Below are 25,928 nucleotides of genomic sequence, written 5' to 3'. Positions count from 1 at the left end.
TCAAACCCGTGTCCCTGGCACTGGCAGGCGGATTCTCAACTACTGCACCACCAGGGAAGCTCCACCTTTTTACTTTTTTGATGGTGTTTTTTAAGGCACAGAAATTTTAAATTTGGATGAAGTCCAATTTTTCAATTTTTCTTTTAGCACTTGTGTCTTAGGTAGCATAGCAAGAAACTACTGCCTTACCTAAGGTCATGAGGATTTACTCCTGTGTTTTCTTTTAAGCGTTTACATTTAGGTGTAGGATCCCATTTTATTTTCCATTAGTTGGAGACTGTCTTTTCCCACTGAATTGTCTTGGCACCCTTGTCAAAAATCAGCTGAGCATAAACGTAAGGGATTTCCGGATTCTCTATTCCATTCCATTGGTCTATATGTCTGGTTCTTTTTCTAGTCCCTTCCTACGATCTCCATTAGCACTTCCTTCTAAAAGCATATTCTACATTTAAAACACTTGACAGACATCAAGAGAAGTTCCCTAACTCCTGGGTCCGCCTCCTTGCAGCCAAACTGTGCCCCTGTATCAAAATTCTGAGGATGCCACTAACTAGACTAGGGCATCTCTTGAAGGGCAAAGCTGTGTTTTGTGTATTAGTTTTTCAAATCTAGTACCTTGGCAGTTTGAAGAAACTTAATGGTTAAAGGGTATGTGGGTAAGTGGCTGGCTGAGTGAATGAAATAAAAACTTGGTAGCTCAACAGCTGAGTTCAACAGTTTTTGAGACTGTAAGGTTGAGTACACGGGAGGAATAGATTTTGAGGGAAATCTGTAATGAAAAGTTGATTGTTTGATTCACACAAGCTAACATCTTTTAGATAGCTAAGAGACATCTTTTTAGGTGAGTCAAAATCATACATATGCCCTATTTCCTGTAGCTTCAAGTATAGAAAATGCCCCGAGTTATACAAACAAGGATTAATCCTTTTAAGATACTGTTAACTAAGATGTAGAATCTGGGATTAAATATATCCACCTAAATAATTTGCTATTTTCTCTCTCCAGGACCATTATACAGAAATCACTATAACCAAAATTTTATTTGTGGTCTTTTATCACATGCATTCATTCCTTTAAGATCCAAGCAACGATGAGGGCTTCTTGCAGTTCGTAAAGTCCTAATTGGGAATCTTGGCACTGTGACTACTAACACACTAATTGCAGGCAAGGAAAACATAGCAAATTTAAGAGATAAAAATGCAGGTAGTGCAGAACCTTCAAATATTTAATTAAATGGCAAAAGACTTCTTTGCTAATTAAACCCTAAACACCCATGAACTGAAGTACATCAAGTGTTTTTGGTCTGGTGACAAGACAATATGACTTAGCAATTTCTTTGTACTTGCATTCAAATATTTCTCAAGACTGAAATAAAATGTAACCTTTATTAAACACTTGGACAGTCTTAAATACATTCAAGGCATTTAAAATATTAAATTTCCCATGCTTATTACAGTTCCTAAAAAACAAATTAACTAAGATTCAATATTTCTTCAGAACAAAAACGTGGCAAATTTCTCCCACCAGATCTGGTTTTGTCCATTAAATCTCTATGGCATGGAGGATGAATCCAGATAACCCAGTGTTGACTTCCACTGAAACATAAGCCACATACTCAACCTCTTATTCCGCAAAACAACATAATTTACTGCACAGATTTCCAGTACTCCTCTTGGCCCCTGGATAGGCCATTATTGGCTCCCAGCCCTCACAGCCATGAGGTAAGGTGCCCCCCAAACCTCTTAAGCCTTGGAAGTCTAGCACCATGATTTGAACGTTTTCATTACAATTCAGAATTATCTCTAACTCAACTGTGGCCTTCAATTGTCAAAAAACTATCATCCTGCTCAAGAAACTTAAATAAATCTGCTCTTTTCAACATAGAGAACTATGAGAATTTCTACAGAGGGAAACTAGACGCACAGTGGAACAGGAAGGTAAACATCTGCATCGTATTCAACAGGGACTAAGCTACAGGCCAAAGAACGACTGGGTGTTGCAAAATCTTTAGCTGGCTAGAGGATGGCATTAAAAAACCATACAGCTAACCCCAGAAAACTGTCATGGAGAGCACAGACTATATGATTAGGTAGGTAAGTTTGCCCTAAGCAAAGCAGTAGACTTAAATCTTCATCTTTGAATAAGTTACGTTTCTATGGTAAACAAATCAATTACACTAAACCCCTACATTAAATGTAGTATACTCACTTTTAGAAGCCTAAAAGGACAGTGGAATGAAAAACAAATTATTTTGTATTTCAGAGGCTTTCATGATTTAAAAAGCTGTCTCAACTCCTTGACTTGCTGGAGAACCACCTGAAGCTTTGATTCCTTTAGTCGTTATTAGAGATGTGTACCCCAATTCAAATGCAGCAAAAGGCCGAGTACCTGAAAAGTCACTTACTGCCTCAGGATATATTTGACAATGACCCAAAGTTTAAGAGTCTATTCTCCCAAGCTTCCTACCCTAGAGCTGTCACATAAAAGTAAGTCTGTTTAGGGTGAGGAATCTGGAGGAAGATGGAAAGTCTTATGGAAGACAAAATATTTTCTTGCCTCCAGCGTTCAGGATTCGATCCAGTGCCTCTGTGAATGACCCCATGTTAATTTCCCCCAACAAATGTACGCTCAGTGATCTGCAACCTTGGCTGATCACCATCTGGGTCCTGGAATCAATTATGTTAATTTTGATTCTAAGGTCTTTTCTAAGACCCATCTCAGCATGAGGGCCACGGCTGACTTGCATGCAGTGAGCCCATCAGTGGCCTGCAAACAAGCTTTGGATGTTTGCACAGATTACTGTGATGGAGCCGTCATGTGAACAAATGGCTTAAAGCAGATGAGGAAAAGGGTCACATCATAGGCATTCAAGTAAAACCAACAAGACACGGGATGCCAATTTTATACTGAGAAACAAATGTTAACTTTAATAATAAAAAACACAACCACAGAGAAGCACTGTATTTTCCCTCTACTGCATTAGCAAATACACAGAAGAGCAATGAAATAAATGGATTTACTTCAAACTACTGGTTCTTACACCCATGAACATGTATCAGAATTATGTGTGGAGGTTTCAAAAACTATTTAAGTCTAGGCCTCACTCAGCGGTTGCAACAGGGGTCAGGACCTAGGTATTTTTTACAAGCTCTTTAGATAGCTCTGATGAGTTGCCTGCTGGTTGAGTCTCTGATTTTAGGTTGACTGGGGTACTCTGGGATTTTTGGGCCACTGTTTGGGGGTACGGGGAGCTTTTTTCGCAGATTTACTAGCAGTGGTGAAGAACTTGGCCTCTGGCTTTTTAGGAGTCTGTCTTGGGTCTTTTTTCCCCAGTGAAGAGGTTCTTTCTTTCTCCAACTCTTCTTTGATTCTTGCCTTCTTCCCTGGGCCTTTACCTGGAGTCTTGGGCTCCGTAGCTGTTGGGGTCTCCAAAGCTGGGGAGGCCTTTCTCTTCTTCCCATGAGGTGTGTTGGGACCAGGACTCTTCTTTGGAGACTTCTTTCCTGCAGCACCTTTTTGTGTCTAAGAAAAAGAAAAAAGTGGGTGTGGTGTGGGACAGACAACTGATGATGTGACTCTAAGAGTCACTGTTCTTAAAATTTAGGGAACCCCTAAGAGGGAAACTGCAGCACGATGAATGAGGAATGGCTTTTTCCTCCTGCCTCAAAATCATTTTGAAAGGCAGCTGTACTCTACTATTAATGACTGTAAAAAGGACCCTGGCACCTCCCTGGTCTAACCATCTTTCCTTATGGCTGGGGCTAAGGCCTCCTAGAAGCACTGGGAGCACAGTGGGAAGACCTGTGACCTAATCCTGACTCTTCTTCACCTCCAGTTGTGAATTCCTCGCATGTGGGTTAGGGCAGGGGGTTCTGAAACAGTGTGTGTGAAAACCAACTGGGGTGCCTGTTAGCAAAAGGGGGGACCGTGTTCCAGACTGGAAATCCTGGATTTCTCAAGCACCCCAGATGATGTGGCTGATGATCCAAGGACAACAATCCAGCAATGGACTCTGTCCCACACAGAAAGAGGTTATATAGACAAAACGACCAACAAAACTTTGTTTTTGAGTTAACGTAAAACAGATGGAAAATTTGAAAAACACTGAAAATATAAAAAACAAACCTCTCTAATAACTCTACCACACAATATTAATGTTATTCACTACCTTTTCCCCAAGAGTATGTATTTAAAAGCCGAGTATTATGCTCTTTCCCCAACTATCTCATTAGTAGTTCCTAAGCACTATAAACTCGTACTAAACGTTATCTTGAATAACTTTATAAAAACTACTGTAAGGGTACATAGCATTTTCTCATTTTTGCTTCTACAGTGAACAATGCTGAAACTTTCATATCTTTCCCCTGATCAAATTTCCTAGATGGGTTCAAAGGGCATACACACTTCTACACTCTTTTTTAGGCCTTGCCTCATCGCTTGTGGGATCTTAGTTCCCTGACCAGGGATCGAACTGCGGGCCCTGGCAGTGAAAGCGCTGAGTCCTAACCACTGGACAGCCAGGGAACACCCAACACTTCTACACTCCTGATGCGTATCACCCACCCAGGAAGCTATGCTTTCCATTCTTTAATTTCCAACACATTACCTGCCAGTCCTATATAACAAATATAGCTTACTTTTTCTAGAAACAATTATACTGCCTACAGTTAATATACTGATCAACATTAATTTCAAGTATATTAAAAAAAAAACCTCACTAGCAGTTTGGGGACACTGTAAAAGGAATATTTCACTAGCAGAGGAAAATTATAACTTCGTTGAAGATGTTAAGGATTACTGTGAGGAAAAAATCCATAATAGGTAAAGTGCAGTAACAGCCCTGGGTTGACCCTAATGGGCTGTGCCAAGGGGCCACGAGTCTCATGCACACATGGTGAGGGCAGCCCTCTACTCTTAGGGACCCATTTCTCCCCTTATTTTCAAGAGGTCTCCCCCCAATATTTGGATAGATACTATGAGTATGAGCAAAAACATTATCAAAATGGGAATTCCCTGGCGGTCCTGTGGTTAGGACTCGGCGCTTTCACTGCCATGGGTCTGCGGTCGACCCCTGGTTGGGGAACTAAGATCCCGCAAGCCTCGTGGTGCGGCCAAACAAATCGAAAACAAAAAAAAACATTATAAAAGCACCCCAAAATTAAAAAACTCAGTTCCTTTAAATCACCTCCTCTGAAATCCATGAAGTCAGATTTCTGTAAGAACCATGCAGGGTGGGGTGTTTGAAAGGTTTCAGAGGCAGAATCTAGCACCCAAGTTTCCCTTGGTAAATTTTCTGTAACGAATTATGTGGTGACTGAGGACTCACCTTCAGAAACTGAACCTGCTTTTCAAAACCACAGGCAATGTTTTTTAGAATTATTATTATGGCCGAGTCTCCCTTGATTCCAAGGTACACAAAAGGCTGTGCTGACTACACATCGCTTCACTATTTAAGAGGTGGATAGAGTCAGTCAGGGGTTCTTGGGATTTACTCTAGTATTTTTCATCCATGACTTCATAATCTCTGGTAGAACAGATTTCTATAAACGATGCCTCCCAGCTGCACAGCACTCCCCGTCCCTCACCAAGTGCCTGCCTGGCACACGGAGCCCCGGAATCCGTCCATGATGGATATTAAATATTAATGAAAATACCTCTACGCTTCTTGCAGCTGGAGTTTCCTTCACTGGTACCAGCAGTGGGATTTCATCTTCAGACTCGTCTTGAGCTTTATGGGGGGCGCTCACCCCACTGGTCTCCTTCTGGGGTCCAGGGTCCTGGGCTGGAGCACCACCAGTTTTGGGGGCCGGTGCATCTGTAGTCGGGGCTGGTGCAGCCTTTCCAACCTGTTTCATAAGCTTGTTGTTTCCTTTCTTCTCCTGCTGTTTTTTAAGACGTTCTTTCTTCTTTTGGCTTTTCTTTGCTACCTACCCCCCCAAAAAAAAACAAGCATAATTTTAATGGAGGACTCTTTTGTTGATAAATAAATGGCACAGACTTAGCATGTGCAGTCAGGTCATCCGTAAGATCCCTGAAAGGGCCTTGACCTGTACAAGATCCAAGCACATGAGTCCCATTGCCAGCACTTGAACCCCAACTCTGCTTTGTCTCAGAGTCTCAGCCAAAGATGCATTTTATGTGGTAAATTATATTCAGAATCTGGGTATCTAAAGTGTGCAGTCACCAGCTGTGTGGAAGTCAACCTCATTTAAAGGCGAGTTACGAATAATCCAGAATTGTACAGTATGTGATATGTTGAACTTCCATATATGCAGGTTCCACATCTGCAGATTCAACCAAATGTGAATCAAAAATATTCAAGGGGGCTTCCCTGGTGATGCAGTGGTTAAGAGTCTGCCTGTCGATACAAGGGACACGGGTTCGTGCCCCGGTCCGGGAGGATCCCACATGCCGCGGAGCGGCTGGGCCCGTGAGCCATGGCCGCTGAGCCTGCGCGTCCGGAGCCTGTGCTCCGCAACGGGAGAGGCCACAAAAGTGAGAGGTCCGCGTACCACAAAAAAAAAAAAAAAAATTCAAGGGGAAAAAAAAATTCCAGAAAGTGAAACTTAAATTTGCTGCAGTCTGACAACTATTTACATAGCACTCACATTGTATTAGGCATAAGTAATCTAAAGATGATTTAAAGGGGGTCCAGTGGTTAAGACTCTGTGCTCCTGGGAGTGCTAGGGGCCCAGGTTCGATCCCTGATTGGGGAACTAGATCCCGGATGCTGCAACTAAAGATCCCGCACGAGGCAATGGAGATCCTGCGTGCCACAATTAAGACCCAGAGCAGCTAGATAGCTAGCTGGCTAAATACATAGATAGATAAATAAATATTAAGGAAAAAAAAGATGATTTAAAGGATGCCAGAGCATGTGGTGCAGTTTATGTGCAAATACTATGCTGCCTTATATAAGGGACTTTAGCACCCACAAATTTTGGCATCCTTGGGGGGGATCCCGGAACTAATGCCCCCATGCATGAGATGGGTGACTGTACATTTCCATGAAGCTGCTACAAAAACGAAAAACCCTAATATTTTTTTTCTGCCTGAGTTTGTGGTTGAGAGTTAACACAGTAGCAAGTTTACATAGCTAGAGGTCCATTATCCTTACCACAGCGTACTGTTAGATAACATCTATAACTGTGACAAAATTCTATTTTAACCAGCAATTCCAACATTGTCACAAAGCCCTCAACTGAATCTGACAAACAGCAAAAAATTCAGACTTCTTGTTTCCAGTAACAGCAGTTTATGTTATTTTGGATTATGAAAACAAGTAAAAAGTAGGGTAAAATATTAACAACTTTTTCCATATAAGCACTGATGAGCCGATTACACTGTAAGACACGTTTGCCCCAAGAGTATTTGCTGATTCCTAACTTTTAACAGCCGTTACGACTGGGCACAGGAGGGCAGGGGTGTGAAGTGGAGACATCAAACCCTAATGTTCATACCAGGCAGGGACTCTAAGTAAAAACCTTGTTACAATAAGCTGTGACCCCAATGAGTCGGACCCTCAGGGTAGAGATGAACGGGGGGCAGGGCCATGAGGATTTGTCACCGTGGGTGGATTTGAATCATTCAGGGAACCTCAAGCCTTGAATGTGCTTTTAGGTGCTTCTGGGCTGAGAGTGCCCCAAGGTGCCTGGCTGCCATAAGTCTAAATCCTCTCGGGAAAAATCTTCATCCCACCCCTCAAGTTAGTTCTACAAATAATTTTCCAAATGGACTATCCACGATACAGTCCACAATAACTAAGTACATAGGAACCAGCAGGTAGAGACAACCCGCTGCATCACCAAGACGGCTAACAGTTTAAATTATCAGACAATAAAGCAACTATGCTTAATGTGTTCTAAGAATTAAGACAAACTGGAAGACTATTTAGATAATAGGAAACCAAAAAAAGGTAACGATAATTTGAAAAAGAACAAAACACAGAACTTCTAGAAGACAAAAAATTAAAAGACTGAGTCTAAAAACTCATTGGACACATGGATGAACATGGCTGGAGAAAGACCAAATAGACTAGGAGATTGGTCCAGCCAATAGCAAAAAGTTCCATTTTCTCTCATGCGGCTTTCTGCAATATTACCAGCAGCACTGATAACCTACAAACCAAAACCAAGAGGTTATGTCAGCCTCATACGATCTTAAATTTCGCCCATAAATAACCATGTATGAATGCTGAATAGACTCGATTTCAGTTTTCCTCTTCCTCTCAGCTCCTCTTGCCACTGCACAGGCCCCTTCTGAGGCTTTGTTCTCTCTTCCTGGGCTGCGCTTACAGCCTTGATTAAGCCTGCCTGGGATGTGAACTTCTACTAACCTTTTTCTTCTGACTTTGTGCACGTAGTCTCCTGGCTTCACCACGACTGCTGACAAATGAAGAAAAGACAGGCAGGGAAACCGATCTCTCAGTCTTCACGTACAAGAGCTTCACGCTCTCCCACTTCTGAAACAGAGAGAAGAGCAACATCATCTGTAGGTGTTTTGTTCCTTTAAATGAACGGCCAACGGAAGCATCTGCGAGACCATACCTCCGGCAGTTTCTGTGAAAGCCCTTTTGTGACGGCAACAACGTTTTCGACGATGTGCTGAACTTGCATCCCAGTGTGACCGATGCGGATGGTACTGAAATTTAATAAAGCATTAGACACAGAGAGCTGAAAAAATAACTTGGTTTTCAAAATAAAGCATAAGCAGGTATGTGAGAAATACAAATACACAATCCTAAAAAAAATTTTTTTAATGTAAAATCATTGAAATCTTTAGGTTCTCAATTTATTTTAAAGGAAGACGATCATCCTTCATGTTCTAGAAATGCCCTCCTCCTAAAATATGCCCTACCATCAAGAGGTGATTGAGGAGCCGGCACCTAACCATGTGAGGCTGGGAGGGGCAGTGGGGAGGCCCAAAGGGAGTTCCACCTTCATTCTGGAAAACACAGGTCACTGAGTCAGCCCTCAAGCTTTCCTGAGGGCAATTACCCCCAGCAGCGGCTGTTCTGAAAAGGACTACCCCCAGGAGGACTGCTTGCTACCTTTATAGCTCCACTGCCCTGACACAGTGGCCACCTCTAAAATGAACAGTTGCTCATGTAATGGCGTCTTCTGGCCAAGAGCAAAACGATCCCCTCAGCTGAAGCAGAGGGCAGCCGCAAGCCAACGGGGAAGCCCAGAAGTGCCCACTGCTCAGCCACTGGGTCCGCTGGTCCTGGCAGCCCCCACTCTCCCTACCATGGGAGCTGAAAGGCAGGCTGGCTGTTTGCAGGATGAGTGCAGAATGAGGATGAGACGGGCTGATGCTCCCACCTCCCTCCAGCCAAAGACAGGGCTCTGCCCATTCTGTGTGCCCTCTGTCACTGACCTGCAAGTACAACCCTGAACCAGGCTTATTCTCCTGTTTTCCTGAACATCTAAAGGTGCCCTGTACAGGGACTTCCCTGGTGGTCCAGTGGTTAGGACTCCATGCTCACAATGCAGGGGGTGCGGGTTCAATCCCTGGTTGGGGAACTAAGATCCCACATGCTGCGTGGCACATCCAAAAACTTAAAAAAAAAAAAAAAAAAAAGGGTGCGCATCCAGTACAGTAAAAATCAGCAGACGTGCCTTTTATTTATTTATTTATTTATTTTTATTTATTTTTTTTGCTGTACGCGGGCCTCTCACTGCTGTGGCCTCTCCCGTTGCGGAGCACAGGCTCCGGACACGCAGGCTCCGCGGCCATGGCTCGCGGGCCCAGCCGCTGCGCGGCATGTGGGATCTTCCGGGATAGGGGCACGAACCCGTGTCCCCTGCATCGGCAGGCGGACTCTCAACCACTGCGCCACCAGGGAAGCCCAGACGTGCCTTTTAAAATTTAAGTTAGTTAAAATAAGGTAAAGTTAGAGATTCAGATCCTCAGCTATGGAAGCCATGTTTCAAGTGCTCAGCAGCCATCTGTGGCTCATTCTTCTGCATGAGACTACACAGCTATAGACCATCTCCACCACTTTGGAAAGTTCTAGGAGGCAGCACTGTTCTAGAGAATTGAATACTTCTAAAGAATGAATTTGAGTTTTAACAGAAGAGTCTGGTTTCATTAATACTATCTTATTTACAAAAGTTTATAAAATCATTATTAAATATAAAATGAAACAGAGGCACACCTTAACGCCTTTTACCTACCTGCAAGAACCACTTTTAGAGATGTTTAAGACAGTTCCCCCTACACAGTCACTGATCTCTCTGGACAAATTCTTGGCCTGAAGGTTTACAGGTACTGGAACTCTAAAACAATACAAAGGCATTTACAGCAGCACATACACACCCATAAATTTCACGCTACTAAAGTCCGGTCATTGCTGAGAAACTTACTTCTTTCTGTTGTAGAAATGTCTCCCGAGGTGTGAGGGTAAGAGCCGCCTAATTCTGGCGTCCGTAATGAAGAAGTCGAAACTACCCAAGAGGCGGAGCTTAGCTTCATAGGCTTTATATTCCTTTTTTAAAGTTCGGAGTGGGATAATCTAGAAAATGTAAAAACATGAATCTATATACAAAACAGAAACAGACTCACAGACATAGAAAAGAAACTTATGGTTACCAAAGGGAGGGAGGGACAAATTAGGAGTTTGGGATCAACGGATACAAACTACTATACATAAAATAGATAAGCAACATGGATTTACTGTATAGCACAGGAAACTATATCCAGTATCTTGTAATAACCTATAAGAGAATGTGATCTGCAAAATAAAGAAACAAAAAACCCTGAATCACTATGCTGTACACCTGAAACTAACAATATTGTAGACCAACTATACTTTGATAAAAAAGAGAGAGAGAGGAAGAAAAAGGTATAAAAACAAAAAATTAAGAACCTGAACAAGAAGAAGAATACTGGAGCAATTTGTATTTGTATTTTAAAATGCCCTGGGGTCACAGTTTAGTGAACATGTGAGTATCTAAAACAGCACAGGCACAGGGGAAAATGAGTCGGGACCCTCAGCTAAAGAAACCGAACCAATGACTACAAAAAGGGGGAGGGGTGCCAAGTCAGAGGCAAACCCAGGATGCTCTGGAAGGAGAGAGAAGTGACACAACGGAGCAGCGTTCTGTAAAATCTTCAAGATATAATCATTACTGATGCATGTGTTGAGCTTTTAGGTCAACAAACCTCAACAGCCCATCCATCACAGGGAAGAGGGAATATACCCTACTTAAAGCCAATGAGAATTAAATTAAAAAGAGAAAATTAAGTTAAAAATTAAATTCCTAGGAGAGAAACATGTACCAGGTAACATAGGAATGTATTACTTGCCACTTCAATTGAATCCAATCTTTTAGTTGTCTTGAAAATATTAACCTGCTCCCTACCTGAGAAATGTCTTTTTTTCCCATAACAGATTTTATTGAACACAATAGATCTAAAATACCATATTTAACTGTAATTTATAGAAATTATTTTATATTCTTTTTCCATATTAAATCCTTAAGATCCAGTATTTGTGTTACATCTTAATTCTGACTAGCCACGTATCAAGTGCTTAATGCCATGTGTGGCTAGCTGCTACCATGATGGACAGCTTAGCATTGGTCAGTTACAGCTATTCATTACCTGAGAAATGGTTTTAACTCCATGCTTGTTCAAAAGCTTCTTATAAAAACGTTCTGTCTGTTCGGGAGTTAAATTACGTTCATCTTTGGTAAATAAACAGATATCTGCTAAATCTGATCGAATACTATGAGGCAAGGACCTGCAAAATACATGAGAAGGAACCAAGGAATAAAGCATTATAACTGATAACATGTATGTTTATATCCCAGAGAATACACAATAAATTCACTGTCATTTCAATAAACTTCATTCACGCTTTTTAAGCAAATACACTACTGAGAACATTTAAAAATATATCTAGTTTTCAGTGGTACAGAGGAGAGATTTAACATCCAAATACTAAATCACCACAAATGATCTGCAGGCCGAAACATCAACTAATATTTGGGATACAATTAAGACTTAAAATATAATCAAAGATACTCAAAATAGTGCACATGTAATTATTATTATTTTACGTGTTGCTATATAGGCACACATACTACCACGTGGTAGAATAATCTAGCTTCATCAGGACAGTTCTGATTCAGAACTCTACCTTGCAGAAACCCCTGGGCTCCATAAACATAACTCTCAAGTCCAGACAGAAAATGGAGCAAACCTACAGGGACCAGCAAACATGAATTATGTTGAGTCTCAAAAAGGTTTAGTTCACTTCTTACGCCTACATGTTCTGAGGAAACATTTCCTCAGTTTAAGAAGAGAGCAATCCACAGTAGCAGGACTTGGCAAACGAGATGGCAAGTGGCAGAAATCACCAAGAGGTGAGCAGGTGGAAAAACACCGCGGAGAAAGTAAGGGCTTTCCAGAAGCAAAAACCCGCCTGGGCAGAGGTATGGAATAAAGAACGCACCCAGATACATAAAGCAATAACTAAGGCAATCTGGCTGGGGCGGTTTGTGAGGATGAGTTAAGAGAGAGTCTGAGGGTCAAAAGGGTCTTTCCAATTTGTAGTCATTCTTAACCCCTATCGCCCACCTTTATGGGGAAAAGAAAAAGAAGCTATCCCACACACTGCTTTCTATAGCACAGCTGGCTTTTTAACACCCAGGAAATGAGAGACTCCACAGAGAGGCAGGGTTACCCAACAGAATATAGGACATCCAGTTAAATCTGAACCATTTTTTAAGTATAATTATGTCCCCAACATTACATGGGACCTACTTATCTAAAAAATTGCTTGTATTTTTATTTGCTAAATCTGGCAACTCTGCAGAGAGGGCATCTCTCACCTACGAGTCCTAGCAATAAGAATGTGCAATCACCATGGGATTTTTTTCTCTTAGGAAATCACTGCCAAATTTTTAATTGTCTCTGTATAAAGGAGTGAGTTCAGGACCTCAGGAATTTTAGCTTGCAACTAGCTTGACGTGGAAAGATAACAGATTCTATGAAAATATGAAAGCTGTTTCATTTATTCTAACCTCTGTCTTCTCAAAAACCAGGTTTTCAGATTCAATAGAACAGCTTAGGTCAAACTGTCCACCAAACATCCAGAAAACTGGTGACATTTCTAGAAAACTTAAGCACATCTGAAATCCTAGAAAACTTAAGAATGTCTGAAGACCTATGGTTTTGGGGGGGTACAATTATTTCAACTCAAGATATCCTGAGTTTGCAAAGTTTCCACCAGAAACTAAGCTGCCGATTGTTAAAGTTCCACGGAATGGCCAAGCAGATAAAAAGAGCAAAGGTAGAAAATCAGAACTTACAATCTGACCCTCAGTTCTTTACTTGGAATTTTCCATAATACCACCATTAAAAAGAAATTTTCATTCTCATTCAAAAGCAATCCATTTGCGTTTTTCCTGGATCTGGAATGTGCCAACAGAGCTTCTACTGCCTTTTTAATCTGCAAGGTGGAGATACACAAATAAATTACATCTCAATCGAATTTAAAACTTGCCCCTGCCCCAGAATTGGTCCCTGATGAATTTCTATTTTAGCAGGTAACCCCCACAACCGTATCCATTAGAATCTTGCAATTTGTAATCAGAGGAATGTAGTCACCTAAGTATTCGCTAATAGCATCGTCTACAGAGACGAGCCTCTTGTATATATAACATTGAGACAGAGGGAACGTGCTTCCCCTGCCCTGGATGATGAAGGCAGTAATACCAGTAAGAGCGCAATACACCTGCATCTAGTATTTCCTGAGCGCTTATTATGTGCCAGGCTCCCTGGCTACCGCGCTTTAGGTGCATCACCTCCTCTCAGAGCCCATTTTAAATACGAAGTTACTGAGGCTGGTAAAAATCAAGCGACTTGGCCAAAGTCAAAGGCAGGGAAGCACAGCCAGGTGGACCTCACCCCAGGACCCCAAGTTATACCTGCAATCCAACTCAAGATAAGGGACTTCCCTGGTGGTCCAGTGGTTAGGACTCCGCGCTTCCACCGCAGGGGGCACAGGTTCGATCCCTGGTCGGGGAACTAGAAACCCGCAGGCCGCGCGGACCGGCCAAAACAAAAAAAAAATCCAACTCAAGAGAGCCAGGCCGCAGGGCTGGAGGAGGCGGGCGCCTACCCGCGAGTACAAAGCAGCGAGTGAGCCGAGGGCACCGCGAACGAGCGACCCTCCCAAAGCTCCGGAGGCGCCCACACCGGCGCGGAGCCCGCATTCCGCACCCGCGCCTCCCAAGGCCACGGCCATCTCGCTTCCGAACGCCCCTCCTCAGAGGCCACTCACCTGCTCTTCGTCCAGCTGCTCCAGGCCGGCCGGGGTCGCTGGAGTCGAAGCTGAAGTTCCGGTTGAGGTTGACGGTGGGGTAGAGGCCGAGGCCTCCATTTCGCGTTCACCTCGTGGAGACGCGTATCCAGATCCCAGGAGCTGCTTCCGGAGGCGCACGCGCGAAACCAGGCCCGTAGCCGGAAGTCGGGGGCGGGGACTAGACCCTCGCGTCACTTCCGGGAGCGCGGGGTCGAGTTCCTGGGCGTTGCGGCGTCGGAGTTTGGCGGGCGCGAGCAAACTGAGGTAGGTATTCGCCTCGCCTGTGGTCTGTCACTTCCCAGAGGGATTGCCTCTCTTTCTCTTCTGTTCCCGGTGTCTGTGAGGCGCGGGGAGCAGCCTGGCGACATCTCGCTCTCACTCTTCCACGGAAGAAATCGAGCGCCCGGAGGCGGGAGATGAGGCCTGTCCGCCCACCCGGTGGGGCCACCTGCTGTCAGTGGACCCCCCCCCCCGACTTTAGGCTGGCGGCGTGGGGCGTGAGGAGCGCGGGGAGTGCGGCCTCATCACCCACCTGCCGGGTGACCTTGGGCGAACCTAGCCACAGTCCCCGCCACGGCCAGGGTGGCGGGCCCCTCCCCGCTGGCTGGTGAAGATTCCGTGGCCTCGTGCGCGGGAAACACCAGGCGCGTCGTTAAGCGGTGTGGAGCCCGAGCGGTGAGCCGGAGCCAGTCTCCTGAGCTTCGGGGCTCACAGAGGCGGGAGGTAAGAGCATGTACACGTAAAGGTGCAGGCTGGAGAACGGGAGGAAGCCTCCCTTCCTCCCCATGGCCCCAGAGGTGACCACTGTTACCTGTTTCTCCTGGAATCTTCCAGGGATGTTCTAGGCATGTTTAGGAAATACTTACACTTTTTTCCTCTTTAGCGATGGCTGCGTTTCAATTTTCTTTTCTTTTCTTTTTTAAACACAAGTAGTAGCCTGTACGCCCATTGTTCTGTACGTTGCCGTTTCCTCTTAATATATCTTGGAGGTTGTCCAAGTCAGTACCTAGGGCTGTGCCTCCTTTTTAACAGCCGTATGGCCTTTCACCATGTAGATAAACAAGAGGTAATTTAGGAGCTTTTTGATGGATATTCAGGATGGTTCTTTTTGCAATTAGCTACAGAAGATTTTGAGAGATCAAAGAATGGGAGTAGGATGCTTTCCGTGTCATTTGTTTACAAAGAAATTCTCCTTCCATATTGCCAAAGCTGGAGGAAGGGATGTTTTGCTCCTGATCTCTAATACTGGCTTTGTCTTTTTTTTTTTAATTGGGGTATAGCTGATTACCAGTGTTATGTCTGGCTTTGTCTTTTTATTTTAATTAATTAATTAATTAATTTTTGGCTGCGTTGTGTCTTCCTTGCAGTGCGCGGGCTTCTCATTGTGGTGGCTTCTCTTGTTGCAGAGCACAGGCTCTAGGCGCGCGGGCTCAGTAGCTGTGGCCCACGGGCTTAGTTGCTCTGCAGCATGTGGGGTCTTCCCGGACCAGGGCTCGAACCCATGTCCCCTGCATTGGCAGGCGGATTCTTAACCACTATGCCACCTGGGAAGTCCTGTCTGGCTTTGTCTTTAACCAGAAACTTGTAGAAGTGTTCTAAACCTTTGGCACCCACTCCCACTTGTTTGTTTTAGAATCTAGTGTAAGATGGAATTCGGTTTAGCATGATACTATGAATTGTCACGTTAGGCTTCATGTATATGTGTTTCCTAGTATTCTGAAGAGAGCATCGGGGCTGTCACTATTGTGTCACCTGAATTCAAGTTTGAGAACCAGACTTTCGGGCCAGGGGAACAGCATGGATTCAGGTGAAAGAGGATGGTGGTGTTTGGAAGTAGTAAGTGGCTGGAGTAGGGATGTGCAGAGGGGAGAAATGGGAGATGAGGCTAGAGTGGGGAGGTTAAGGAATTTATTATCAAGCTGAAGGTTTATATTTTGGAGAAATCATACAGATACAAGGTTTTTGAACTGGTATTCGGGAAGAAGAGGAGGTGATGAATTATGCTTTAGGAAAGCTAATATTGCTGTGGTATTGTAGTGGTTAAAAAAAAATGTCATATGCCCACAAATTCTTTGAAACTTAAGTGATGGCATTTCGTTCCCCTCCCCTTGAGTATGGGCTGGACTTAGTAGACTTGCTTCTAGCATATAGAATAGAGCAGAAGTGATGGGATGTCACTTTAGAGATTAGTTTATAAAAAGACTATAGTTTCGACCTTAAGTGTTCTTTTCCCCTCCATCTTTCCCCCCACCTCTCCCTCTGTCTTTCCTTTGTTCAAAATTACTTGCTCTGGGTGAAGCCAGCTACCAAGTCCTGAGACTACTCAGGCAACCTGCCAGCAAGTGAGCTTGGAAGTGGATCCTCCTCCAATCGATCCTGCAAAGTTTTGAGAGATCCTGAGCCAGAACCATCTAAGCTATGCTGCTTCCAGATTCCTGACCCACACACATAAACTATGAGATAATAAATGTTTGTTATTTTAAGCCACTAAATTTGGGCTTGGTAATTTGTTATCCAAAAATAGATAACTAGTGGAAATGTGTAGCCCTCCCATCTTCAGACCCATCAGCTGTGTTGATGTAAAAGTCCTGTTAGGACCTTACACCCAAAACAAGTTCCACCATGAACTCATTATTTTCCTCTCATACCTGCTCTTCATATGTTTTCTGTCTCAGTTCATGGCACCACAAACTCAATGCCTAGTTGCCCAAGCCAGAATATGGGAATCCTCCTTAATTCTTTTCTCCTCATCCTCCATTTATGGTCAATAACAAAGTCTTGTTGTTTATTTCTTCTAAATATTTCTTGCATTCATCCAATCCTTTTTATCCCTTCCAGCTTGTGATGCAAACTATCATTACTTTTTTTCCTACTGTACCAGCCTCCTAAGTTGTCCTCCTGCCTCCAGTTTTGCATATTATAGTTCATTCTTTGCCCTTCGGTGGGTGTGATCTTTGTAAAGGGCAGATGTGGTCCTATCAAACCTGATGATGCTTAACCAGCTTCCTTGCAATATCATTGTCATTAGGATGAAGTACAGATTCCTTAATTTGCCTTATACATATCCGAGTGTGCATTTGTTTTCTGGTGTCCCATCTGGTTTAGAATTTGTCCTGGAAAAAAAGTGTCCCAGTTTGAAAAATAAATTATATGGTCATCCTCGACATATTAGGCACTCTTCATCTGCTGCCTCCCTTATTACCTCCCTGACTTCATACCCTGCCTCTCACCCGTTCAGTGTTTAGATCCTGGTTTCGACTCTGCAGTTCCCACTTGTCTTCATACCTTCTAACATGCTGTAACTTCTTCCTGGAGCACTACCACCTGCAAAGTCATCCTACCATAATTGGCTGTCCCCTGCTTGAGGATAAGCTCTGAGAGGGCAGGGGAGAGCCAATTAATGGTAGGAAAACTATAAATGATATCTTCACCATTGTATCTTTAGCACCTAGCCCATATAGGACAGAGTGAATATTCACTTGAAGAATGAGTAATGCATTGTAATGGCCTGAGACAGGGCTTAGGTTGACAAGAATAGGAAACTATTGTGGTTTTCTAGGTATTGAGGTCTAACAGCGTGATAGCAGTGAGGACAAAGTATAAGACTTGAACAAAAATTGGATAAACAAAAAGGGAAATTCAGATTATTCCCAAATTCTGAATAACTGGGCAAATCAGTGGTTTTGTTAATAGAGCTTGGGAAGGCAGGAGGAGCAGTAGATTTGGAAAGAAAAATATGATATTCTGTTTCAATATTGAGCTTGAAGTTCCAGGGGTACATCTATGTGGATCTGGAACATGGAGGAGAAGGTTCCTGAACTTAAATAGGAAATGTGAAAGTCATGGAAATGATGGTTAAAACTGTGGAGAGACTTCCCTGGCGGTCCAGTGGTTAAGACTCCACGCTTCCACTGCAGGGGGCACTGGTCCGATTTCTGGTCGGGGAACTAAGATCTCGCATGCCATGTGGTGCAGCAAAAAAAAAAAAAAAAAAAAAAAACCAAAAACCCTGTGGAAATAGATGAGATTGCAAAGAGAAGAAGCATAGAGTCAGAATAGGGCTATGGAGAAACCCTCAGTTAGGGAACAGGAGGAAAAAGAGCCTGTGAAAGAGAACTAGTTGATGTAAAAGAGGGTGCTTAGGAATGGAGAAGTGAGGATGCGTTAATACCGTCAAATACTGAAGAACTTCTAAAAGGCCAATTTGCTGGGCAGTTAGGTCATGGTGACCTTACAGAAAGCAATTTCAGTAAAGGATTATGAGGAATGTGAGTGAGAGAGGAAAAATGGAACATTGGTATATTTTAAACTTTTACCATTAAGGCAAATGAAGTAAGTGAAAATATTTTTGTGTCCCAGGGAATTCTTTATATTGACAATTCTCTTTACTATCAATGATAACGTATATAATAGCACTTGCCCATCTCTCTATATGGCATTTATTTTTATTTATTTATTTATTTAAAAAATAAATTTATTTATTTATTTATGGCTGCGTTGGATCTTCGTTGCTCCACGCGGGCTTTCTCTAGCTGCGGCGAGCGGGGGCTACTCTTCGTTGTGGTGCGTGGGCTTCTCATTGCGGTGGCTTCTCTTGTTGTGGGGCACGGGCTCTAGGCATGCGAGCTTCAGTAGTTGTGGCACGTGGGCTCAGTAGTTGTGGCTCACGGGCTGTAGAGCGCAGGCTCAGTAGTTGTGGCACACGAGCTTAGTTGCTCCGTGGCATGTGGGATCTTCCCAGACCAGGGCTCGAACCTGTGTCCCCTGCATTGGCAGGCGGATTCTTAACCACTGCACCACCAGGGAAGTCCCTATATGGCATTTATTGAGTTACTTGTTAGCATTTTTGATTTCTCCAAAGTTTGAACGTCTGTGGCCTTATCCTATTCACTTTCAATCCATAGGGCCCAACTCATGTGTAGGTGCTTACCACCAGTGAGCTTACAACTTAACAGGGCGAAATAAGGCATACGAGGCAGGAAGTGATCAATGCTGTAAATGGTATAAGATGCCACATTAACTCAGATTACTTAAAAACTGAAAGAATAGCAGTAGTAAGAAGAGTTCTTAAAATTAGTGTTTCGGGCTTCCCTGGTGACGCAGTGGTTGAGAGTCCGCCTGCCGATGCAGGGGACACGGGTTCGTGCCCGGTCCGGGAAGATCCCACATGCTGCGGAGCGGCTGGGCCTATGAGCCATGGCTGCTGAGCCTGCGCGTCCGGAGCCTGTGCTCCACAACGGGAGAGGCCACAACAGTGAGAGGCCCGCGTACCGCAAAAAAAAATAATAAAAAAAAATTAGTGTTTCACCCTGCTTTGATAATAACTGTTGCTTAGTTTGTTTTCTCTATGTACTAGATTGAATCTTTGAGGACCAGAACTAGGGTTTAGTTATTTTGGTACACACAGGGTATGCCTGGCCTGAGGTGAGCAGACACTGAGTCTGTGAATCCCTTTCTGCTGCCTTAAGGCTTTACTCTTAATTTTCCTCTTCCTGTTCCGTTTTCTTCATTTTCCCCTTCTCCAGTAGCTGTCTTTGCTTCATGTGTGTTCTTAAGAGGTAGTGTCATGCTACTTCTCCTTTTTTCCCCCTACTTTTTTTTTTGTCCTTTTGTAGTCAGGTGCTTTCTCCTGACTCCTTGGTTTCAATCACACTATTCCTATTCCCTTTAAAGTCACCAGTGACCTTTTAAGTCAAAAAATTTAAAAAAAATCCTTGTTCTTCTTGACCTGTTGTATTTGAAACCATTCTAATGTACACTGAAACTTCTCAAGGAATTTTATCCCTTCCTAAATATCCGTGCCTGCTATTTATTAAGACCTGAGTTAGCCATTAGTGAGCACTAGTTTTAAATCTGAAATGTACTTCATTTTTTCTGTGTAAGTATAGTTGGTGCAATATGTTATTTAACTTTGGGATTTATGCTGGAAAATATTTTACTCCACCAGTTTGTCTTTTATTTTTATTTATTTATTTTTGGCCACACCATGCGGCATGTGGGATCTTATTTCTCCAACCAGGGATTGAAACCTGTGCCCTCTGCAGTGGAAGCGTGGATTCTTAACCACTGGACCACCAGGGAAATCCCCCAAATGGTCCTTTAAAACAAGCTAATCTGAAAAACTAATCCATATTATTTTATTAAATTTCACTCAATAGCCTGAGGGTAAATATTTCATTAATAAATTAAATAACTTAAATTTTTCTTAAACTGCTGTCAGTTCTACCTTTTCTTTTTAAAGCTTTTCAAACTCAAGATACTGCTGAGCACACACAAGATTGATACTGTGTAAACTCTATCTATCCAGACTCCACATATTAAATTACATTATTTATGCCTATCTACCCTTTACTCACTAAAAATAATGAATTTTTAAAAGAATTAAATATGGTAATTGCCAGCCAAAATGAACATAGTATTGTACTTGTAAAGGAATACTATAGGTAGTCCTAATAGTGGAGATTGAGTTAAAGGAAAACTAAATGTAATAAGTATCCTGAACCATGTATGTGAATTATGTTTTAAAGATTAATACGTACATTAACATCTGGGAAGAAATGAAAGTAATTAGCATGTACATTTCTAATGGAACAATTACTAAGCTTTGTGGTATGATTTCTTTTTACAGTAAACATACGTTAAGGAAGAGACATTCAATATTTTGAGTACCCAGGTCTCACTGAATACTATTAAGTTGTTTCTCTGAAGGTACTGAAAGAGGTTTCTCTTTAAACTTCTTGAAATTTTTTTTTTAGTAGTTGCAAAATCTGCCTGCTTAACAAAGTGGCATTAACTATATGCAAAGTAGTATATAATCTTACAAAGGGTTTAATAAATCATAATGCAACTACCTGCAAAGAATGTATGAAGATGTTGCTAGATGGTAAACAAAGTTTAAGAAACAGCAAACTTAATAATGGAGCTCAAGTTCCAGTTATTTGAAAATAAATATTTGCTAAAATCAACTAGTAAATCTAAACAACCCTGCAAAATTAGAATAATTACAAATGACAGAACAACAACAAACAAGCCATGTAATTAATTATCCATGTCTGGGTTATCTAAAAGCAATTTAAAAAATCTTAGTGTCCTCAAGATACTCATCCTGGTATTGAAATCTGCTAGGAGATATTAACCTAGACATAGTAGAATCAAGAGGTGAAACAATATTGCTCAAATATAGAATGTGACATTTTAAGGAAGGTAGGAAGAACATGGTCTTTTTGGTCAGAAAGATCTGAGTCTGAATCCCAACTCAGTGATATACTAGTTATTTAGCTTTGGACAAGTTAGCTAATCTCCCAAGCCTCAATTTCTTTATCTGTAAAATGAAGCTAGTTCTCCATAGGAATTGTTAAGAGATTAAATGAGATAACATATATATCTACATAGTACCTGGCACATACATAATAGCACAGGGCCCTTTGCTGAAAATAGTCATTAAACGGATTGGAAAGTGAAATGTGCATCTTAGTGCCTGAAAGAGGGGAGGCCTATACCTAAACTCAAGCAGGGAAGAAGAGGCTGGTAAGTGAATAAATTTTTATTAGATTCTGATTAAAAAAAAAAAAATGGGGAGGGCCCTAGGGAAGGAGAAGCAAGGGAACAATGAGATCACCAGAAAGGAGAGAAGAAAATGAAAAGGTTTTCAGTAGAGAAACTTTATCAACCTGTTTGCTGTTCCTCTTGAGCTCTCTTCTTGTACCTATATAGCTGTGTGGGTACCTCGAGCACCTCTTGTTGCTCAGTCTCATGATGTACACCAACCCTTCCTTGTACACCATTTAGGTAGACAACTTTTTTTTTTTTTTTTTTTTTTTTTTTTGGCTGTACACGGGCCTCTCACTGTTGTGGCCTCTCCCGTTGCGGAGCACAGGCTCCGGACGCGCAGGCTCAGTGGCCATGGCTCACGGGCCCAGCCGCTCCGCGGCATGCGGGATCTTCCCGGACCGGGGCACGAACCCGTGTCCCCTGCATCGGCAGGCGGACTCTCAACCACTGCGCCACCAGGGAAGCCCGGTAGACAACTTTTTAATCTAGTCAGTCTCAATTTAGAGGAATTATATTCCTTGAGAAATGTTATTAAGGCTATTTAAAAACAAAAACAAAAACTTATTTATCTGGCTGTGCCGAGTCTTAGTTGTGAGATGCGAGATCTTTAGTTGTGGCATGTGATGTCTAGTTCCCTGACCAGGTATTGACCCGGGCCCACTGCATTAGGAGCATGGAGTCTTAGCCACTGGACCACTGGGAAGTCCCATTAAGGCTATTTTAAAAAGTGACTTCTAGGCTTTAAAAAGAAAAAGGGTTTTCAGTACCACTGATGATCTTTTATCTTTGAAGATAAGCAGCTGACAACTTCTTGGAGGACTGTGTTCTTTTAACCATACCAGTATATAACTGGTGAATGTTACTGACAGTTCAAAGTGCATCTTTACTCAAATTAGGAAGGTTTTCAATAGCCACTAAAAGTATTATGCTAGGTCATCAATAAGGGATCAATAAAAGAACTTCTAAGAGTTATTCATACATGTAATTTATTTAATAAAATAAATCTACCAAAAAAGAAAACAAGGACTTAGCCCTGAGATTTAAAAGAGTTAAACAGTAGAGGTACAAGTCAGGTGAATTTGCCTCTAGCAACATGAAAGTGTGATAGGGACAATCCAGTTTTATAATTGACAGGGCACATCAAAGGGAACAGAGTGAAGCAAGCACTCAAGACTGATAGGGAGATCAGAAGGGAGCTCACATTTTTTCACCTTTGGGGAGGCTAAATAGTCTGTTTCTGTTTGGTAACAGCTTTACAAAAGCAGATAAAGGAAGAGGTAAAGCTTTTCTCTCTGGTTTATTTACTCATTTGCATTTCTAATGATAAATTCAAACGAGGCTGTTTGTATTTGCAACCAACAGGAGAAAAAATCCTAATTGGAAAACAAAATTAAAATTTTCAAGGACGGACCAAAATTTATGGGATATTCATCAAATAAAATTATTACCCAGCAAATATAAAGAGAATAAACTGGTAAGACATGTGGGTTAATCTCTAAAACATGCTAAAAAAAAAGACAATTGGGTGCATAATATGATTCCATTTATGTGGAGTTCAAAAATGGGCAAAAGTGGGACTTCCCCAGTGGTCCAGTGGTTAAAACTCTGCTCTTCCACTGCAGGGGGTGCTGGTTCCATCCCTGGTCTGGGAACTAAGATCCCACATGCCACAAGGTGAGGCCCCCCCCTCAAAAAAACCAGGCAAAACTAATCTCTGGCAGAACCGTTATTGCCTTGGCAGGAGGAAGGGATGGATTGGAAACAGGCAGAAAGAAACTTTCTGTAGTGATGAAAATGTTCTATATGTTGATGGGGGTGTTTACATAATTGTATACACTTAACAGACTCATTGTAAACTTGAGATCTGTGCATTTCACCATATGCAAGTTTTAATTAAAAAAATGCTCTGTGTACACCTTCTGTTTGCTGGACCTTCTTTACAAATAGTAATTACTCCTATGAATCTAATCCTTTCAAAATTGCTTTCTTACCCTAAAACTTAGTGTATTTGCCAGGGAAATAGCAAAGATGGTGGAGATTGCTTTTGTTCGAAGTAACTTGTGTAGTTTGTAAGCAAACACAAAGTCCTTTAGGAGGATTGTACTGCTCAATTCAGAGGGGGTGAAATCTCCACCTAAATACAGTCACAAATAAGGGTGCAAAGCAAGTTCAGTATATGTTTTCTTCCATTATGCCCTCTCTAGCTAATCTATTTTGCCAGTAGACATATTATCAGTAGCCTCACTCTTCTCTAAACTCAAAGAATAGAACTTATTTCATTGTAATTTGGCCATCATTTATTCTAGACTGGGAGATACAGTTCTTCACTACAAAGCTACAACATCCAAGGTACTGATGCTATTTTTCTGCTTTAAGATGCATTGATAGAGAGAACTTGTGTATCTGAAACTGGTTCCACAGGCCATGAAGTGTAAAATCTTGTACACATTGCAGTAGCGTGTCTATGTGTGGTCTGATGCCCAAACACGACATTGAGGACTGTAGAGAAAACAGGTTCACTCAGAGTCTGATACAATACAGGTGATATAAACAGACAAACCCTTCAAAAGGGAAGATGACAATTTTTATTGTTATTACAAAAGCAAATTTTTTTAACTTCAGTCATTTGAATAATTGCAAGAGCAGACTAAGGGCTTAATCCTCACACAGGCACCAAGTCAGGCACAGTAGGTAGCTACAAATCATAAGAAAAAGGTTTCTTTACCTTGGATTCCCGTAATTCCTACCTAGAGCACTCTGCCATGCTTTGGAATTAGGTTAGAAACCCAGCAAACCTAATCAGTTCCCTTTAATTCTGCTTTTTAAAAAATGAGAGCTAGGTATTAACCTGCTGTCTAGTGAAAACTAGTCACTAAATCCTGGCCTGAGAGAGAGCCACATTTGTTTTAGAGCAGAGAGAAGAAACTAGTTAACTAAGAGGTGTGTCCATTTCTGAGAGCCCCATGTGAGTCCTTAAAATGTAGACCGTCTGGGCTCAGACCTCAGTTTCACCTAATGCATGTGGATGGTCACCTGAGGAGTGCAGGAGCTCTAGCTCCAGCACCAACACTCTTCCCGGGGAAGCAGCAAAGGAGGTAGCAGGGACTTGGGCTGACACCTGAAGCACTAAGGTAATGTGCCTGGCAGAGGGTAGCCTCAGGAAGCACAAAATGTAATTCTACCCTTGCTGTCCACAAACCTGAGGTTTAAAGGGCACAGTGGCATGTGTGGCAAGGCAGAAAAGACAATTACCATTCTGAGAGTTGATGAAGAAATCCTGCCTAATTTTCTGCCTAATCAGACATGGTGCCTATCTGCTTCTCCCTTATTTTGGAGAACACTCCAACACTCCCACATCTCCAGGCCCTTAAAACATTTCTTAGTAAACAACTCAGCTAGCACATTACTGTTTCAAGGAAGCATAGGATTAGAGGTATGTGAAAAGTGTATTTACTGAAGGGAAGACTCAATATGTTCTAGCATATTGAAAATTAAGAATATCCTAGAGCCAAAACCATCACAAGTTGAACCAAATTTACCCTACCTGAAATTTGGCAGTAAATTGGTTCAAATGGAATCCACTGAACTACAGGAAAATAACACTTCCTATTCCATTCACTATGAAATCTAATATAACCAACTGACTGGTAAATTTAAACCTACTAAGTTTTTGAACTCAAAGTTGTGCATGTGTAATTACATTTATATGACAAGTTGCTGCCATGTCAAGATTTCTAGAGAAAGAAACAAGATCATAAATGTATTAGATGGCATCTGCTATAATCACTGAAAAATTAGCTGGAGGAAATATAAGCCATATTATTTGGAGACAGAAAATCGTCCCCTAAATTCTGTTGATTGCTATCTACCTTATGTGTATATGTCTGTGAGAGGATTAATGGCACAGTTTATTCTGATAAGATAGGCCAACGCTGAAAATTTAGTCATCCTACAGTCAGAGCTATAGTGCTGTTACCAGAATTTTCAAAGGGTTTTTAAAAGCTGAAAGTTGCGTGATGTTAAGAGCTACAATAAAAACTGTCCCTCGACTACCTTAAATTCCTAC

The 25,928-nt window shown here is 42.1% G+C and overlaps 1 protein-coding gene across 1 annotated transcript; it reads right to left on the bottom strand.

Moving 5' to 3' along the window:
- Positions 1–1,366: 1,366 nt before the first annotated feature.
- Positions 1,367–14,451, bottom strand: RSL1D1 (ribosomal L1 domain containing 1). Its single transcript, XM_081257009.1, has 9 exons — positions 14,291–14,451; positions 13,317–13,456; positions 11,605–11,743; positions 10,365–10,513; positions 10,176–10,277; positions 8,547–8,640; positions 8,336–8,461; positions 5,655–5,927; positions 1,367–3,522 (listed from the first exon to the last, which is right to left on the bottom strand). The coding sequence occupies exons 1-9, from the start codon at positions 14,387–14,389 to the stop codon at positions 3,196–3,198; spliced, it is 1,449 nt and encodes a 482-aa protein (XP_081113135.1). The 5' UTR covers positions 14,390–14,451; the 3' UTR covers positions 1,367–3,195.
- Between the last annotated feature and the right edge of the window lie 11,477 nt (positions 14,452–25,928).

This window comes from Mesoplodon bidens (genome assembly GCF_964165515.1).
Source record: "Mesoplodon bidens genome assembly, chromosome: 15".
NCBI lineage: Eukaryota > Metazoa > Chordata > Mammalia > Artiodactyla > Ziphiidae > Mesoplodon > Mesoplodon bidens.
The sequence above is the reverse complement of the archived record's forward strand: the minus strand, read 5'-3'. Positions and strand labels throughout refer to the sequence as shown.

Coding starts and splice junctions, on each gene's coding strand:
- RSL1D1 (XM_081257009.1), bottom strand. CDS start 14,389: ATGGAGGCCTCGGCCTCTACCCCACCGTCAACCTCAACCGGAACTTCA. Junction 13,457..14,290: donor AGCAGCTGGACGAAGAGCAG/GTGAGTGGCCTC, acceptor TCCACCTTGCAG/ATTAAAAAGGCAGTAGAAGC. Junction 8,641..10,175: donor TCTAAAAGTGGTTCTTGCAG/GTAGGTAAAAGG, acceptor ATTAAATTTCAG/TACCATCCGCATCGGTCACA.